At 43.3% G+C, this 18835-nt stretch overlaps 7 protein-coding genes across 9 annotated transcripts; 4 read left to right on the top strand and 3 right to left on the bottom strand.

The window, feature by feature from the left end:
• The first annotated feature begins 38 nt into the window (after positions 1-38).
• LOC135350211 (transient receptor potential cation channel subfamily A member 1 homolog) lies at positions 39-6711 on the top strand. Its single transcript, XM_064548944.1, has 18 exons — positions 39-235; positions 315-486; positions 769-947; positions 1270-1889; positions 1968-2151; positions 2282-2487; positions 2645-2791; positions 2914-3162; positions 3348-3466; positions 3605-3773; positions 3848-4037; positions 4191-4434; positions 4610-4921; positions 5061-5191; positions 5404-5613; positions 5724-5792; positions 5921-6085; positions 6292-6711. Exons 1-18 carry the CDS (start codon positions 134-136, stop codon positions 6496-6498), a joined length of 3675 nt encoding a protein of 1224 aa, XP_064405014.1. The 5' UTR covers positions 39-133; the 3' UTR covers positions 6499-6711.
• Positions 6697-10061, bottom strand: LOC135350259 (cilia- and flagella-associated protein 298-like). The gene is made up of 6 exons (XM_064549000.1): positions 9848-10061; positions 9554-9721; positions 9431-9498; positions 9160-9318; positions 8450-8677; positions 6697-6943 (listed from the first exon to the last, which is right to left on the bottom strand). The coding sequence occupies exons 1-6, from the start codon at positions 9984-9986 to the stop codon at positions 6833-6835; spliced, it is 873 nt and encodes a 290-aa protein (XP_064405070.1). The 5' UTR covers positions 9987-10061; the 3' UTR covers positions 6697-6832.
• LOC135349531 (TNF receptor-associated factor 3-like) lies at positions 7028-8445 on the top strand (the record flags this gene model as incomplete). Its single annotated transcript, XM_064548060.1, has 1 exon — positions 7028-8445. A coding segment is annotated over exon 1 (1365 nt), but the record flags the coding sequence as incomplete, so codon positions are not given.
• A 94-nt stretch (positions 10062-10155) lies between the features above and the next one.
• LOC135350267 (cilia- and flagella-associated protein 298-like) lies at positions 10156-16151 on the bottom strand. 3 transcript variants are annotated; one of them, XM_064549007.1, is made up of 6 exons: positions 16016-16151; positions 15766-15918; positions 12544-12771; positions 10753-10877; positions 10407-10575; positions 10156-10354 (listed from the first exon to the last, which is right to left on the bottom strand). In XM_064549007.1, exons 1-5 carry the CDS (start codon positions 16058-16060, stop codon positions 10554-10556), a joined length of 573 nt encoding a protein of 190 aa, XP_064405077.1. In that variant the 5' UTR covers positions 16061-16151; the 3' UTR covers positions 10156-10354; positions 10407-10553. The 3 variants fall into 3 exon arrangements, with proteins under 3 accessions (XP_064405077.1, XP_064405079.1, XP_064405078.1); XM_064549009.1 differs by having other exon boundaries at positions 10157-10354; positions 10753-10869; XM_064549008.1 differs by lacking the exons at positions 15766-15918; positions 16016-16151 and adding an exon at positions 13038-13191 and having other exon boundaries at positions 10169-10354.
• On the top strand, positions 11051-12934 carry LOC135350239 (TNF receptor-associated factor 3-like). The gene has a single exon (XM_064548979.1). The coding sequence runs from the start codon at positions 11085-11087 to the stop codon at positions 12483-12485; it is 1401 nt and encodes a 466-aa protein (XP_064405049.1). The 5' UTR covers positions 11051-11084; the 3' UTR covers positions 12486-12934.
• On the top strand, positions 14090-15646 carry LOC135350241 (TNF receptor-associated factor 3-like). Its single transcript, XM_064548980.1, has one exon. The coding sequence runs from the start codon at positions 14153-14155 to the stop codon at positions 15479-15481; it is 1329 nt and encodes a 442-aa protein (XP_064405050.1). The 5' UTR covers positions 14090-14152; the 3' UTR covers positions 15482-15646.
• On the bottom strand, positions 16143-18814 carry LOC135350233 (kinesin-like protein KIF25). The gene is made up of 16 exons (XM_064548971.1): positions 18673-18814; positions 18559-18624; positions 18341-18442; positions 18158-18287; positions 17998-18059; positions 17829-17927; positions 17693-17769; positions 17572-17646; positions 17395-17511; positions 17249-17342; positions 17134-17201; positions 16858-17083; positions 16631-16811; positions 16501-16555; positions 16347-16447; positions 16143-16297 (listed from the first exon to the last, which is right to left on the bottom strand). Exons 1-16 carry the CDS (start codon positions 18706-18708, stop codon positions 16143-16145), a joined length of 1644 nt encoding a protein of 547 aa, XP_064405041.1. The 5' UTR covers positions 18709-18814.
• Between the last annotated feature and the right edge of the window lie 21 nt (positions 18815-18835).

Genomic DNA, 18835 nt, shown 5'->3' with positions numbered 1-18835 from the left:
TTATTGTTGGCCACGCCCATTATTTTATAATCAGAAAAGGGCGTTGTCTCATAATTTTAGCGTAAAATGATACCATTGTACATGTGTAATATAATACAGACTGCAGCTAGCAACTAGCTGCTAAAGTATCAAGATGGCTGATTCACGAGTTACAGACACAACTGGCATTGCTACTGAGCCTCGATCCATTCCCCTGTCCACATTTGGAGAAAAACCACAGAAAACCCTGCAAAATGTAAGAGTCAAAAAGAAACTTTTGCTGGCTAATTTTTTAATTAAGTGCACAACCCAAACAATAAACTTTTCTGCAACAGGCTGCAAGGGACAATCGTGAGGACATTGTTCGTCAGTGGCTGAGTAAACTGCCCAAGTACAACAAGTCGAGGATACTGGACCAGAAGGATACCATGGGTTACTCAGCCATGCTATATGCTGCCAAGTTCAACCGCTTCAAGATCATGACTCTGCTCGTCACCTCGGGAGCTAGTAAGTACTGTTGATGATAAGAGTTGATGAGCAAAGAATGTATTGTCTGGTTAATTTAGTTAGTGCCCATATATATTAATGATGACCTAGAGCTGATTTATTTGGGAGAATTTTTGCAGAACTCCCAAGAGAGTGATGTTGGGAGAGTGTGTTTGCTAACATTTTTATTGTAGCACCACTTCAAATAATTAATCATGAATCACTGATTTTGTCCTAGTAGGTGCATGCTGCTACATGTATGTACACCACTTACATTACTGTGAAACTATTTCAATCCTCTAGGCACTGAGTTGGCGTCTGACGATGATTCCAAGCTGACCCCACTCCACCTTTCTGCCCGCTACCTCCCCCGTTACCAAGATGAGGACGCCCAGACGCAGGACCAAGAGGAGGTGGAGGTCACCGCACTCTCCTCTAGTAAACAGGCCATGAAGTTCCTTGTCACCTTCTGCAGAGTGGACGTGAGTCTGTATTCAGTAGAGTTGCTTACAGCTAACATGTTCCTTTACAACAAGTTGACTGTAGCTAAATAAGCACTACCATTGTCACATTGTGACCATGCTCTTGTGTATGTTGCTGTACAGTGTGTATAGCGTGTTGTTGTTAGACTTGCAAGCCGTCACTGTTGCAGGCGAACAGTAGACTGGTCAAACTCCGGGACAACAACACGCTATATGCTGTACAGTGTGTATAGCGTGTTTTTGTAGCGCTCAATATTGTGCAGAATTGAATAGCTGTATTTGTTGCTGTGTTTAATTCCCATACCATAATTATTGTGTGCAGGTGAATGTGAGAGCTCAGTATGGTATCTCTCCACTTCATCTTGCCTGTCAGCGTGGGAACATTGGGGCCGTGGAGATACTCTTAGCCAATGAAAACATCGACCTCACCATCGCCGATGACAACAAGGACACACCTCTTCACGAGGCAGCTCTAAATGGATTCACAGAAATCGTCGAGATGATTCTCCGCAAGATGAAAAGTGATGGTACTATCAGCCTCATGCTGCTCAACGATGAAGACCAGACTCCCCTGCATCTGGCCTGCAGAGAGGATCACATCGAGATCGTGAAACTGATCCTTACGTACGGGTTTGAGCAACGCAGGGAACTGGCAAGTGCTCAAGACAATGAGTTGAACACACCTCTGCATCTCGCCTGTGAGAGTGGGAATGATGAGATTGTGCGACTTCTCCTACTCAACGGTGCCGATCTGCTCACACCTAAAAATGAGAATGTTTTCCCGATACATATTGCGGCCAAGTTTGGATTTGTAAAGGTAGTCGAGACGATGCTCAACTCAGGCACAGACGTCATCAATGTGGGAGACATCTACCAGAAGACTCCTCTGCACTATGCCGCTCAGTTTAACCAGGAGAAGATGATCAACTTCCTGGTAGACAAGTGCGTATAACCTCCATACAATTTCACTAAGTGCATGTAGTACATTGTAGATTAATGTTGTACTGGTATTGGCTACAGAGGTGCTGAGATTGAGGCGTCTGACACGAGCTCCTACACTCCCCTCATGACAGCTGCTAACAGCGGACAGGTACTGGCCCTCAAGACTCTTAGGCACAGAGGAGCGGCCATTGATGTCCTCGATGCCAATGGCAGGAGCTGTGTCTTCCTTGCTGCTCAAGCTAACCATGTTCCTGTGCTCAGGGTGGGTTGATTTATAGTGTTACAGGTGTGTGTACATGCAGTGTGTATACTGTACATTTTTGGTTATTTAACTAACCTGGAACACAAAACAATACTGATATTTATCATTCCACGTCTTCATAATTATGCAGGCTGTGATGAGAGATCGTACTGGAGCTAAGCTAGCCTTGACTCCAGACTCCAACTATAGTACACCTCTGCACATTGCAGCTTCCAATGGGCACCTGGCCTCACTCAGAGTGCTCATGGAGAATTCACAGAATGTCACCAAACTGGACTCCATTAATGAACTGGGTAGGACCTCTCTCCATTTGGCTGCCTCCAATGGACACGCACAGTATGTTGTTATTGAGATTTGGCTGTGTGTACTCTTATGGGTGTAGCGTAAGGTTTCTGTGTTGTGTCTGTGGCAAGAGTACTAATGCATTCTGTACTTGGAAGCGCTGTACCTAGCATAATTATACTTTCATCACCATTGCTTCTCTTAATTACAGTGTTGTCCGTGACATCATTGCCAAAAAACCAGACACTGTATTAGACGAGGATGAGGATGGTAACACAGCACTCCACCTTGCTTGTATCTATGGCTATCCCAACGTGGTCAAAGCCCTCATCGGAGCCAAAGCTGACATCGAGGCCAGGTAAGTCCACACACGCACACATAAATAAAAAACAGAGGAATCATATAATATATATGTAACTAGTCTTGGGTTTACAAAATAACTTGTTCACGTGTACATTAATAACTGACATGTCCCCCTAGGAATGCAACTCTATGGACCCCAATGGATTGTGCAGCTGCCAGAGGCCACCCTGCTGTGGTGAGTATCCTTCTCATGGCTGGAGCAGACGTGGATCCCACGGACAAGCTCAAGGTCACGCCCCTCCAGCTGGCAGCACAGGAGGGCCATCCCATTGTAGTCAACGTCCTCTTAGAGAACAATGCCAACGCTGGACAGACAGACCAGAACGGGTTCAATGCTCTCGATCACGCCATACAAAATGGTCACGAGTGAGTTCGATTATTTAGTGTGTAACGTGTACATGTACATTAATCTGCCCATAAAGTCAACATAATTAATGATATTATGAAAATGCATTTTTTTCGTTGCTTGTGGATAAATTAATACAGTGTATCTTTATTTAGGGTAGAGATTTTGATTCAAATAGCATCATTATTGGTTTGTCCCCCTGCAGTGACATTGCCCTGGCCATTGTCAGGTCCAGCCAGTGGGTCCAGGCTCTGAGGAACACAACAGACTCTCCCTTTGGGGGGACCACCACTCCTCTCAGAAAACTCATTAGGAAAATGCCAGGTACAGTACATGTATAATCAACCATTGAAGTCTTTCAGGAGTCTAGAAATTGTGAATGTCTGTCCCTTCTGGTAATAATTATGGTGTATACATAAAATTTAAATTTGTATGTGCATTTATTTACTGCTCTTCCTACAGACGTGGCAGAGGAGGTGTTCAACAGGTGTACCTCCACCAACGCCAGCAAGGACGGCAAGGTACGGTCCGACTCACTCGAGTACTGCATCACCTTCAACTATGAGTTCCTCGAGGACTTCCGAGAAGCAGAGACAAGGACAGCCAAACTACGAAGAAACCTCAGGAAAACGTACGGTTGTGTATATAGCACTTACGGAAAATCAATGAGAGTCTGATCAAAAATTATTATCCACACATGTACAGCTTTAGAAACGATCTCAGTGACACTGGTAGTGATGGTATGAGCGATGTCCCAGAGGCAAAGGTCAAAGGTCAAACCACTACTCTAAACAGGAACCTTGAAGATTTTAGGTTGTTTGGACGAAAACGTGACAGCTCTAACAACTGGGGACCGGAGGGATTCACCAAGTTCAACCATCCTCTGTCTATCATGGTGGGTACAACACAGTACTGATAACCAGTGCAGCTACATGTGTACCCTCTCTAGTATGTATAGAGATGATGTGGTTGCCATCAATCTTCATAGAGGCACAGTTTTATATTTGGTTTTGCCCTTTCATCCATTCTCACTATTTGTTTGTCGCAGGTGCAAAGTGAGAGGACGGACCTGCTCACCCACCCCCTCGTGACCAGTCTCCTGGAGCACAAGTGGAGGAAGTTTGGACTGGGGTTCTACACCTTCAACCTCGTCACTTATATAATCTTCCTCATAGCTCTCACATCCTTCGCTCTCCTCGTGCCCAACCCTCTGACGGAGAACTGTATCCAGTGCTCCAACGCCACACTCAGAGATGAGAGGGGCCTCACCTTCCAGACCATTACATTCATAAGTACGTAGCTCATGCACACACTCGAGGAATGGCATGCATGTATACATGTACATGTACCTGTAATTTGCATGCAATCTTACTGTAGATATACACGATTCTTTCTCTCTTGGGTCCATTTTAATAGAACATCAGTATTCAAACGCTTGAATGATTTGTTCTCCTATGTCCAATGCAGCTGGCCCTACAGTGACTAGCAATCCAAATCTGCTCAACTACATATATGCTACTGGTATCATCACCATCGTTATTGCTATCCTGTCACTGTTGAAGGAAGGCTACCAGGTCATCCAGTTCAAGCTACGCTACATAACCGTCTACAACATGGTGGAGGTGGTGTTGTACATCTCCGCCCTAGTGCTGGCCTTCGCCATTGTCAGGGAGAGTGAGTGTTTGTGTCCTCACAGGATACAGTACCAGTTTGGAGCTGTTGCAGTATTCCTGGCCTGGATTAACTTTGTACTCTACTTTAGGAAGCTGGCATACACAGGTAAGAGATTGGGTTAGTCATTTCAAGGAACATGTATTAAGCATTTTATTAGTTTAGAAAAAAATTCCTGCTTTTGAGCTCACATTTGTTTCGTACAATTATCTGAGGGTGTACAAATATTTATTTATTTGTCATGCAGGAATCTATGTGATCATGTTTGAGAACATTCTCATCACATTTGGCAAGACCATCCTGCTGACTTCCCTGCTTGTGCTTGCCTTTGGTTTTGCCTTCTTTATGGCCTTCTACAACCCTGAAGCTGACTCATCAGTGAGTAGGCATTGTGTGTACAGAATGGCCCAACAGATTCATGCACTCATGTCACTCACATGTAGGTATAATACACATGCTCATTAGTCAGTGCTGTGAAAGTAAATTGTGTAAAACTGTTGATCACAGTTAATACAACGTACGTATATTTCCCATTCAACATACATACTGTTTAGCACTGTATGTTACTGTTTATCATTTCCTCTCTCTAGAGAGCCTCTTTCTCGACTCCCCTGAGGGCTCTCTTCAAGACGGCCACCATGACAATCGGAGAGTTGGAGTACGACAGCCTCTTCCGCCAAGATCCCGGTGGTCTGAAGCCGGGGGATGGGCTGCAGGAGGAGATTGAGTTTGAGGCCCTAGCTCGTGTGCTCTGGCTCATCTTCCTCATATTCATGCCCATTATATTGATCAACTTACTGGTGAGGATCGAGGGCACATGCATGTACATGTACATGTATGTATTAGTATTGAGTAGCTTTGTACAGTATTGTATCACAAGCTGAGATTTATTGTGTGCATCATTGTACAGGTTGGTCTGGCTGTAGACGATATCAAAGGCATCCAAGAGGCAGCTTCTCTCAAAAGACTAGAGCTGCAAGTAAGTTACACATAAAGTTGCATATTGTAGACTTCAAGTCTAAGCCGCACACATAAAAGTGGTAATAATAGTGTTGACTTTTGTATAATATAGTACTGTCTCAAGCTATGTGATGTTGCTATGCGCAGGTTGAGCTAGTGCTGGACATAGAGGAGAAACTCCCTCCAATGCGTCGCTGGTTCCACATTGGTGAGGCCGTGGCCCACCCCAATCAGACCAACGTGGTCACTAAGTTCCTACAGAGTGAGAGTCAGCAGGTGGACAAGATACAGAATGCTCTCACCCCACACCTGGTGAGGCCTAGCTTTACCCTACACATAGTTGTATAGGTGTATACTGTATACATAGAAGGTGCTCAGATTATGTAAAGTAAGGATAGATATATCGAGTTAGAAAGGTCAATATCTTTTTACTCTCCCCTACATACACCACAAGTGTTCTGAACCACCACCCCCTGAAGGGATACTTCACACACCCACACACACCCACACACCCACAGGAGCCCATTGAGCAGGTACAGCATCAGACACGAACCCTGGTGACGGACATGACCAAGATGAGGGAGACACTGACCGACCTTGCTGAGAGGAACATTGTTCTGGAGAGGATTATCAAACAAATGGCCAATCGACAAGGCATCAACGCTGATGATATGGAGATAGATCAGGACGGGGATGAGGAAGATGCCTCCATCTCACAGATATAGACACTTGAATACCACTTAGTACTGTTAGCTATAGTATAGATAGTCTGTTTTGTTGTTGTATGCATATACTAGCTAGCATGTTTTTATACTGTAGAATACGTGTATAGAATTGCAATATGCACATAGTTATAACATTGCCCCCATTTTTTTAGACTAGTGTGTATTTTGTTGTTCTAATTACAATTGCTATGACGAGTATATATCAATAAAACATTTAAGTGAACTGTTGCATATGACAACACAAACTTGACAATAAAGAGTAATTATTATAAAGACGTGTAATAATTATTATAGAGTCAGTACATAATTAATCATAAAGTCACTGTCATCATTATCATGATGGTCTCCAGCTGACATTGCTGACTCCAGCCAGCTGCTTCTTGAGGGAGTGAGGGTCCGTCCAGCCAGTGTTCAGGTAGCCATCCTCTGAGTCAGCATCAAGCTTCTGTGTAAGTGCAAGTGTGTGGGAGGGAAACAGGTTATAAACAGCAATTAATCGTTCACAAACTAATTCCAATTGGTAAATGAGCCTTATAAAGAGTAAAGGTGTGCCTATATCATCATTGAGATACATGTACAAGAATGGCAGTTGCAAATGTCCCAGAAGCAGTGAATACAGAGTATGGAGGCTATGATAATGACTTTGTTGAAACAGTCCCTGATCGATATGAGTGTAGTACAGTGTGTACCAAGGTGTTGAAAGACCCACACCTAACCTCTTGTTGTGGACAACATTTTTGTGAGACTTGCCTTAACTACTGGTTTGAAAAGCACCGTCAAAAAAGCTGTCCTCACTGCCGAGCCAAAGGGAGTGGTTTTAATCATTTTCTGGACAAGAAGCTTAAAAGGGAAATCTCTGAGCTCAAGATTTGGTGTAGCAACAAAGACAAGGGATGCAAGTGGAGAAACGAACTACAGAGCCTCGAGAAGCATATCAAATCAGCTGATGGGTGTGGTTATGTCAAAGTGGAGTGCACTATTATGTTTGAAGAATGCCCTAAAATTCTTCGAAAAGATCTCGATGAGCACGTACGAAACACTTGTGAATACAGATCAGTCACTTGTATACATTGCAATAAAAAGCTACCCTTCTATACGCTATCCAACCATCACAGCCATTGCGAACAGTACCCATGTCCCTGTCCTAACGAGTGTGGTTCAGGAAACATGCCTCGTCAAGACCTGCCTACCCATCGCAATGAGTGCCCACTAGAGCGTGTTGAGTGCACCTTTGCTGAGGCTGGGTGTAAGATAAAGTTGGTGAGGAATCAGCTTGACAAACATCTAACAGACAACCAGCAAACACACTTGATTCAGCTTATGACTGACTATAAGAAAGTGAAAAAAGTACAGAAAGAAACAACTGAAACGCTTGAGCAGACAAAACGAGCGCAAACTGTAACCACAGGGAGACTAGAGTCTATGCAGGAGGGAATATCTAGAGAGCTCCAAAAAGCCAAAGTAACAAGAGATCTTGAGCCTGTTCTGAAATCAATCCGAACAAACTTAGGATCATCAGAGAACAAGATCACTGATGAAGGTATCGAGCATGGGCTACAATTTAGCATTCCCACAGAGAGCTATTTCAAAGACAACAGAGAATGGTACAGTCCAGCGTTTTACGTAAAAGATTTCAAGGTGTGTGTACAAGCACGATACTTTCCACGCATTAGTAAACTAGGGTGGGCACTAGTTGTATTGGGGACTGAGAGAGGCAGGTGTGAAGATATCTTGAAAGGAAAAATTGAGGGTTCAATAACAATTTTTAATTTTAGACTTCCATGTGTGAACGACTCTTCTAAAATGTATATGCACAACGTGATCAAAGTATTAGGGGGTACCAAAACCAAGCTAACACCTCCTCCAATTACAATAACTATATTTATAAACGGTTTGCAAAATTGCCAGAGGTGTGACCAAGCAAGTGCCTCAGATTCGCACAGTGACGAACCTTGAACTCTTCTTGTTTCTTGTAAGCGTAGGCCATCATTTTCTTCTGTTCTTCCTCTGAGAACACTGGCTCCCTCCCCGGTGCACCTTGACCTTTCCTCTGTAGTTTAGCCACTATTGTTGTCTTCTCGTTCCTCCCCAAATAGTCTGAGAGTTTCTTGTCCCTAGCCAACGCCTTCCCAGCCCACCACAGCTGAGCACTGTCCTCCTCAAGCACCAGTGTGCCCGCCTAGTGTGTGTGTTTGTGTGTAGTGTAGAATAAACATTTAAACATTTTTTTGTATTAATTAATATCCCAACCGTAAAACAAGCAAGATGTATGATTTAGCAGTTAAATTATTTTACTTAGTTTTAGTTATGATAGCAGTATGTATGATTTGTATTCGCTTTGTTTTTATTTTTGACTGCTACATAATTACTATCACTAAACTACTTCCTTCCTTTGTACAATGTAATTTTTTCTTAGCCCCGAGATGGAGAGCTTTCACGCCCCCCCCCCAAAAAAAAAAAAAAAGTATGTATGATTTTGTACGTACAATTAATTTTGTGCACCTCACTATTATTGGCATTAACACAATGAGAAATTTACATACAACTATCCGTGAAAATGAGTGTAGAAATCGAGGCTGTATAGGCTCTCATAGCTACTGCATGTACACAGTGGCCACCAATACAGTAGAGTATTGTCCAGTAGAGTCACACACTCTTCACCTGTGTTCCTGCCAGTTCCTCATTTCCCTCAAACTCGAGTCTGACCGGGTCGTAGGGTGGGAGGTTCATGGGGTAGACAATGGTCACTGCTCCCCTCAACTTGTCCAGGGCATCACGAATCATCTCCTCACTCAAGCACACACCAGCCTTCACCTGGTTCTGTATGGGCAGGGAGGAAAAACAAACAAAAGGTTGAAAATAATGGCAATGGTCTAGTTATTAAATCAGTACACAAGGGACGGGCACCATCACAGTGTACATACGAAGGTACCTTTGATATTGCTGTTTTGGCTTCACTGACTGTTCTTTTGAGGATATCTTTCATCTTGTCATTGGGTGCTGTATACACACACACTTAGTAACTGAACAACTATATACAATAGTGAGAGCATACCTCTACCGTTCCTGCGTCCCATGGGGTCAGGGTTCATGACGTGGCCCCCACTCGGCACACACACCTCCTCGAACTCGTCCCTCAGCTTCAGCTCACTGATCTGCTCGTCTGTCAGTCCCTGCATGTTCCCAGGGAGCAACACTCCATGCTGGGACAACAGCTCTATCTCTGTGCACGTGTGCATGGGGAGGCAGACAGTGTCCGATTAATGCACATCATACGAAATCCAATCCAATATTTGAGGATGGTCATTAATATACGTATAAATGATAGGAATGAGAGCATGTGGTCTACCTTGACAGAGCCTGTCTACTTTGAGCCTGCCATTGAACAGACGCACCAGTTGTAGCATGAGCTCTGACATGAGGGTGGGAAGGATGGTCTCATAGAGAAACTGACTCTCATCTCCTCTCTTGATGTGTAGTTTGACCATCTCTTTAGACTGTGACAAGTACAACCTCCTGGTAGATGCTTCTATTTTTTAGCCCACTTTTATTGGCTGACTCAGCACAAGAGAGCTATGTTTACAGTTAGCAATTTCTATGGTGATAGTGACAATGAATATCATTAAATGATAACGCACACACACACACACACACACACACACACACACACACACACACACACACACACACACAGGCAGTTTATTCATGCATTCTGCACTACTCTAGAAGTTCTCTTTGCTGTAGGAGGAGGCTTCCTGGCTCTAAATCCCAGCACCCCGCCTCAGGGATTCAGATTTAACCACTTGCTGCCTTGTTGGGGAAAGGCAGAGAAACATGACCATCTTTGTATTCCCACCTGAAGGGAAAGTCATTTATAGCAACAATATCTCATTACTTGTTGGGCTTACCAATGGAGTCTTGCAGGACATGAGTGAGAGTTGAGTTCCTGTACGTACGGAATGTGAGACCTCTTCTCAGCTACAGCCCCCAACACATCGGAGACATGAACAACACAGTTTAACATTAGCACTGCTCCGGCAACTTATTCGCTTCCTTTACCATGAATACCCGATTGACCTGCAAACAAGTGAACAGTTAATCTGAACTTGCGTACATGCAATCATGGTAATCATCACATACCGACACACACTCAGTGCAATGATCGTGACTCAACTGTTGAGTCACGATCATTGCAAATTGATAATAGTGCAATTGCAAGCACAGTTCAGCACACTGCTTACGTAATGTACATACTTAGTCACTGTCATATCACGATGGTCTCCAGCTGACATACTCCGGCCAGCTGCTTCTTGAGGGAGTGAGGGTCCATCCAGCCAGTGTTCAGGTAGCCATCCTCTGGCCATCAAGCTTCTGTGTGTGTGTGTGTGTGTGTGTGTGTGTGTGTGTGTGTGTGTCTGTGTGTGTGTGTGTGTGTGTGTGTGTAGCGGCCTGGAATCAAGGCTAGCAAGCATAGTTTGTGGTAGACAAATGAATTCATAGCAAGCTAATTCCGATTGGTGAATGGGACAAAACTTTTTGCCTTATTAGGTGTGCCCATATAATAATAGACACATGTCTCTTTGTCTATGATACATGTACAAGTTGATTATAGAATGGCAGTTGCAAATGTCCCAGGAGCAGTAAATACACAGTATAGAGGCTATGATAATGACTTTGTTGAAACAGTCCCTGATCGATATGTGTGTAGTACAGTGTGTACCAAGGTGTTGAGAGACCCACACCTAACCTCTTGTTGTGGACAACATTTTTGTGAGACCTGCCTCAACTACTGGTTTGAGAAGCATCTTCAAAAAAGCTGTCCCCACTGCCGAGCCAAAGGGAGTGGTTTTAATCATTTTCTCGACAAGAAGCTTAAAAGAGAAATCTCTGAGCTCAAGATTTGGTGTAGCAACAGAGACAAGGGATGCAAGTGGAGAGACGAACTACAGAACCTCGAGAAGCATATCAAGTCAGATAATGGGTGCGGTTATGTCGAAGTGGAGTGCCCAAATTGTTCTATGAGTGAATTCTCCTTCCATAAAGAATGCCCTAAAATACTTCGAAAAGATCTCGATGAGCACATGCAAAATACTTGTGAATACAGATCAGTCACTTGTATACATTGCAAAGTAGAGCAAGAGCACTTCTATCAGCTATCCGACCATCACAGCTATTGCAAACAGTACCCATGTCCCTGCCCTAACAAGTGTGGTACAGGAAACATGCCTCGTAAAGACCTGCCTACCCATCACAATGAGTGCCCACTAGAGCCTCTTGAGTGCCCCTTTGCTGAGGCTGGATGTGAGATAAAGTTGGTGAGGAATCAGCTTGACAAACATCTAACAGACAACCAACAAACACACTTGATTCAGCTTATGACTGAATATAAGAAATTGAAAAAAGTACAAAAAGAAACAGTTAAAACGCTTGAGGAGACTAAACGAGCTCAAACTATAACCACAGAGAGACTAGAGTCTATGCAGGAGGGAATATCTAGAGAGCTCCAAGAAGCCAAAGTAACAAGAGATCTTGAGCCGGTTCTAAAATCAATCCAAACGAAGTTAGGATCATCACAAAACAAGATTAATGATGAAGGCATCGAGCATGGGCTACAATTTAGCATTCCTGCTGAGAGCTATTTCGAAGACAACAAAAAATGGTATAGCCCAACGTTTTATGTGAGAGATTTCAAGACATGTGTACAAGTACGGTACATACCACACTCTGGTCTATTGGAGTGGGCACTAGTTGTATTGGGGACTGAGAGAGGCAGGTGTGGAGAAATATTGCAAGGACATATCGAGGATTCACTAATTGAGTTTAATCTGCCATGTGTGAACAACCCTTCTGAAATGTATATGCACAATGTTCTCAAAAGAGACTGTGGAAAAATAAAGTCAAAGCTTCAACCACTCATACTAACCGTATACATATGTGAAATGAGTGCTGTGTCGTGTGGCACATGTATATGGGATTCCTGGAAGTAAGCAAACCTTAAACTTGATGATTACGGTGATGTAGACAATATAGTTACCGATGACGAACCTTGAACTCCTCTTGTTTCTTGTAAGTGTAGGCCATCATTTTCTTCTGCTCCTCCTCTGAGAACACTGGCTCCCTCCCCGGTGCACCTTGACCTTTCCTCTGTAGTTTAGCCACTATCGTTGTCTTCTCGTTCCTTCCCAAATAGTCTGAGAGTTTCTTGTCCCTAGCCAACGCCTTCCCAGCCCACCACAGCTGAGCACTGTCCTCCTCAAGCACCAGTGTGCCCGCCTAGTGTGTGTGTGTGTGTAGTGTAGAATAAACATGTTTGTGTGCTATATTTAAAATCTCACACATGTATATTATAGCAGCTAGTGTGTGATGACTTAAATTGCTTTTTTGTATTACTATTTTGTACACCTCACTATTATTATGAGAAATTTACATGCAACAATGAACTGTCAGTGAAACGAGGCTGAGGCTCTCACAGCGACTGCATGTACACAGTGACCACCAATACAGTAGAGCATTGTCCAGTAGAGTCATACACTCTTCACCTGTGTTCCTGCCAGGTCCTCATTTCCCTCAAACTCGAGTCTGACCGGGTCGTAGGGTGGGAGGTTCATGGGGTAGACAATGGTCACTGCTCCCCTCAACTTGTCCAGGGCATCACGAATCATCTCCTCACTCAAGCACACACCAGCCTTCACCTGGTTCTGCATGGGCAGGGAGAAAAAACAAAAGGATGAATTAAGGCAGTAGTTTAGCCAGTGGGTTTTACAAGGGGGACAGTGTACATACAACAATGTACCTTTGAGATTGCTGTTTTGGCTTTACTCCTGTTCTTTTGATGACATTTTTTTTATTTTCTTTGGATGCTGAATTTTTGAGGGAGTGAGGGTCCGTCCAGCCAGTGTTCAGGTAGCTATCCTCTGAGTCAGCATCAAGCTTCTGTGTGTGTGAGGGGGAGGGAAACAGGTTATGAATATAAGGCAGTGAATTCATAAGCCAGCCTAATTCTGATTGGTGAATGGGAATAACTGTTGCCATATAAAGAGTAAGGGTGTGTCTACATCGTCATGCCAGTTCCTCATTTCCCTCAAATTCGAGTCTGACCAGGTCGTAGGGTGGGAGGTTCATGGGGTAGACAATGGTCACTGCTCCCCTCAACTTGTCCAGGGCATCACGAATCATCTCCTCACTCAAGCACACACCAGCCTTCACCTGGTTCTGCAAGGGCAGGGGGGGGGAAGAAACAAAAGTTTAAAAGTCATAACATAATTAGCAAGCTGTTTATTGTATACCTCTTGTTAATGTGTTGTGCTTCCTTTAACTGAGTTCCATGAACACCCGATTGACCTGCAAACAAAAATGAACAGATAAATCTGAACCTGTGTACGTAATAGTAATCTGCACTTACGTACCGACACACTCACTGTCAGCCAGATCCATCAGCTGCAGTTTGACATGTAACGGAGAGCTGTACCTCGGGGAGGCACTCCTATTGCTCCCAGTAGATAACCCAGAGAAGGACGATCGATTGCTGGTTGATACAACCAGTGGAGGTGGGATATGAATATTGTTTACAATACTTCAATAGACATGAATTCATAAGCAAGCCTAAATTTGATTGGAGGAGGCTTTATAAAGAGTATTAGGTGATAGAGTAAGAATGGCAGCTGAGTATGGAGGCTATGACAATGACTTTGTTGAAACAGTCCCTGATCGATATGTGTGTAGTACAGTGTGTACCAAGGTGTTGAGAGACCCTCACCTAACCTCTTGTTGTGGACAACATTTTTGTGAGACCTGCCTCAACTACTGGTTTGAGAAGCACCGTCAACAAAGCTGTCCTCACTGCCGAGCCAAACGAAACGGTTTTAATCATTTTCTAGACAAGAAGCTTAAAAGGGAAATCTCTGAGCTCAAGATTTGGTGTAGTAACAAAGACGAGGGATGCAAGTGGAGAGACAAACTACAGAACTTTGAAAAGCATATGAAGTCATATAATGGATGCGGTTATGTCGAAGTCAAGTGCCGTAATCGTCCTGAATTCTCTTTGCACAAAGAATGCCCTAAAATGCTTCGAAAAGATCTTGATGAGCACGTACAAAACACTTGTGAATACAGATCAGTCACTTGTATACATTGCAATAAAAAGATACGGCACTTTCATCAGTTATCCATGCATCACGCCTTCAATTGCAAACAGTACCCATGTCCCTGCCCTAACGAGTGTGGTTCAGGAAACATGCCTCGTCAAGACGTGTCTACCCATCGCAATGAGTGCCCACTAGAGCCTGTTGAGTGCACCTTTGCTGAGGCTGGATGTGAGATAAAGTTGGTGAGGATTCAGCTTGACAAACATCTAGCAGACAACCAACAAACACACTTGATTCAGCTTATGACAGAATATAAACATTCAAAGAAAGAAACAGCTGAAAAGTTTAAGCGAACAAGAAGAGCTCTAACTGTAACCACAGGGAGGCTAGAGTCTATGCAGGAAGGAATATCTAGAGAGCTTAAAAAAGCCAAAGTAACAAGAGATCTTGGGCCTGTTCTGAAATCAATCCAATCAAAATTAGACTCTTCACAGAACAAGATCAATGATGAAGGTATCGAGCATGGGCTACAATTTAGCATTCCTGCTGAGAGCTATTTCGAAGACAACAAAAAATGGTATAGCCCAACATTTTATGTGAGAGATTTCAAGGTGTGTGTACAAGCACGGTACATTCCACACTCTGGTCCATTGGAGTGGGCATTAGTTGTATTGGGGACTGTGAAAGGCATATGTGGAGAAAGCTTACACGGAAAAATTGAGGATATACAAATTAAATTTGTTCTGCCATGTGTGTACAACCCTTCTGAAATGTACATGCACAATGTGATCAAAGCAAGGCGGATTGTAGATGAAGTAATAATGCCAACGTATCATCCACTGACACTAACCTTATTTATAGAAGACGATATGAACAATTTGGATTGTAAATGCTTATAGAAGATGATGGCTTACTGTGACGAACCTTGAACTCTTAGTATGTGCGTATGTAGTGTAGAATAAACATGATAATTTGTCATACAATTAACGTCTCAACCTTCGTATAATTATTGTTTTAATTCGTGCACCACACTTAGGCATTAATGAAATGTATATGCAATGAAATGAAGTGAAGAACAATGAGTGTAGTAAAGGATCGAGGCTGAGGCTCTCATAGCTACTGCATGTACACAGTGGCCACCAATACAGTAGAGCATTGTCCAGTAGAGTCATACACTCTTCACCTGTGTTCCTGCCAGTTCCTCATTTCCTTCAAACTCGAGTCTGACCGGGTCGTAGGGTGGGAGGTTCATGGGGTAGACAATGGTCACTGCTCCCCTCAACTTGTCCAGGGCATCACGAATCATCTCCTCACTCAAGCACACACCAGCCTTCACCTGGTTGGGCAGGGAGGAAGAACAAAAGACGAATTGGTTTAGCCAGTGGATTTTACGCAAGGGGACAGTGTACATAATTATGACAGTATACATGTACCTTTGAGATTGCTGTTTTGGCTTCACTGACTGTTTTTGAGGACATTTTTCAAACAAACTTTATAGTAACTTACCAATTTCGAGCAGTGATAATGAATATGGATTTTACACACAGACAAACAGTTTGTTTATGCATTCTGCACTCTAGGAGTTCTCTTTGCTGTAGGAGGAGGTCTCTGCACTTGTCTTGCCCTGGCTCCAAACCCCAGCACTCTCAGAGATTCAACCACTTGCTGCCTTGTTGGGGAGAGGCAGAGAAACATGACCATCTTTGCATTCCCACCTGAAGGGGAAATCATTTATAGCAACATCTCATTACTTGTTGGGCTTACCAATGGAGTCTTGCAGGACATGAGTGAGAGTTGAGTTCCTGTATGGAATGTGAGACCTCTTCTCAGCTAAAGCCCCCAACACATTGGAGAGAGCACAGAGGCTGTGAAAAGTCATAACAACACAATTTATATTAGCGAGCTGTTTATTGCATACCTTTTGTTAATGTGTTGCGCTTCCTTTAACTGAGTTCCATGAACACCCGATTGACCTGCAAACAAAATGAACAAAAACAGTTAATAAATCTGAACTTGTGTGCATATAATGGTAATCTGCACTTACGTACCGACACACTCACTGCCAGCCAGATCCACCAGCTGCAGTTTGACATGGAACAGAGAGCTGTGCCTCGGGGAGGTACTCTTATTGCTCCCAGTAGATAACCCAGAGAAGGACAATTGATTGCTGGACTTTGATAAGTGGGACCTGCTGTACCTCAGTTTGGGGGGTGAGCCTGTCGGAGACATCTGGGGGGAGATGAATCTGAATATAACACCTCCCCTGAAAACTGACCAGTGGAGTTGAATCTGTGGAGCTGACTGGAGTGATAGTTGTGTTAAGCTGTAGACTGGAGACAGAGCTGGCGATGGAGACTCCCCCCTCACCCCGAGCCGTGATGTGGATGGTCACTATGAGGTGGGATCTGCTTGAGTGCTCGTGCACATGCGTACTGTGAGTGGCCCTTCGTTGCATCCCCTCACTGACCACAGAGAGCAGCTCACTCTCACTCGACACAAGTCTGTTGAAAAATAAAATATTTAAGAGCATAATTAAGATGTCAATAATAACCTTTCTGTGATGTTAGTGACTTCAACATCTCCATTGCGATCGAGCAAAACATTATGTTGAGAAACTTCCTGGGCAATTTTGCTAATAAATAATTTCCAACCATTAAATCGCTCACTCTTTTTGGTGAGAGGAGGTCTATTATTTGCTCATTGTAGATTTCAACGACAGTTGCTGTAATCTCACAGTCAATCAATCGTCCTTCAACCAACCTAACACAGAATTAACATCATTCTCACAGAATCAACATAACCATTTTCTCACCTGAATAATTCTGTTGCAGCCAACGGGAGCACTCCTGCTGATTGCTCACAGCCACCAAGCATAGTGTACGTCTTCCCACTTCCGGTCTGTCCATAAGCCATGACGCAAACATTGTACCTGTAGTAGCCACACGTGCGTGACGTTTATGATTAGATACATTGTTCAAAATTAACTCACCCATCTACCAGTGAAGTTAACAGTGGTTTGACGTCAGCAAACACAGTTTCCTGGGCATCGTTCGGACCGTACACCCTATTAGAGTAGTCACATTTACAAACAGTTTCAAGGCTCTCCTTACCTATCAAAGCAGAAGAGCTTCTTACTGATTTTAGAGCCCAAGTAAGAGGTTTGCAAATACTCAACACTAACAGTTTCCTGTGTCAAACAAAAATGTTTGTGTACACATCATTTTTACTGTTAGGTGCACTACTTACGTCATCAATGCAGTCAATGCAACAAGTACATTCTTTGTCAATGTCCGTCTGTAGCAATGGTCTGACTCTGCAATGCACTCTGATGTTGCCACGGAGCTCCTGGAATGTGTGAAGCTAAACAACAACGACAACAACAACGACAACAACAAAATGATTAGAAAATGCTCACAATCAGCTCATTATGCAGCTCTTTCCTTTTTGTTCTCTCTTCCTCATATTTACGTTGTACAGCTGAAAACAACAACAGCACAAATACAGTAGTTTTAATAATTGTTGCAACCATAGATAATAGAGCACAGAATCTCCCTATTATCTATGTTGCAACCTACCTCTGAATTCAGTCAACTTGCAGCTATGCTTGTGGAGGATGTCAGGAAGAACTGTTGATGTCATTTTGTGCCATTCCTCTTGATATGTAACATATTCGGACTGAAGGTCCCTCAAGTTTTGTTTGAGTTGCTACAATACAACATATTTAATAGTTAAGACTCTATGAATTTGACATCACATACCTGTACTTGATCCAGCAATTGAGAGATTTTTAGCTGATGAAGTTTGTAACTGGAGAAACTTGCATCTTGTCGTCTCAGCTGAGCTTTGAAGGAATTTTGCAACTGCAATAAATTGATCGATTAAGAGAAAGTAAAGGTGGTATTAATGGCAAACACAGGTACAGTTCATTGCACAGGATACTAGTACTCTTGATATGAGATATGTCCCGCCCACGTACCTGTGCAATTTGCAGATGCAAAATAGCATTTTCTGTTTCCAAAACAGCAATTCTTTCCTCTTTTTCCTGGAGAGAGAGAGATATTATATATCCAGTGCAATACATTGAACTTACTCTAGTAGAGACTTTAGTCCTCAGCATCAAATCCATCTCTTCAATGTCAAGCTGGCAGGATTCAGTTTCCTAGCAATATCCATCAACTCCTCCCTAAGCAAAAATTCACATCCTGCTAGGAAGTTAAATCACTGTAGTCTTGTATTGTACTGTACTGAGCGCA

Source organism: Halichondria panicea, chromosome 16, assembly GCF_963675165.1.
Source record: "Halichondria panicea chromosome 16, odHalPani1.1, whole genome shotgun sequence".
NCBI lineage: Eukaryota > Metazoa > Porifera > Demospongiae > Suberitida > Halichondriidae > Halichondria > Halichondria panicea.
This window is presented reverse-complemented; position numbering and strand designations above follow the sequence as displayed.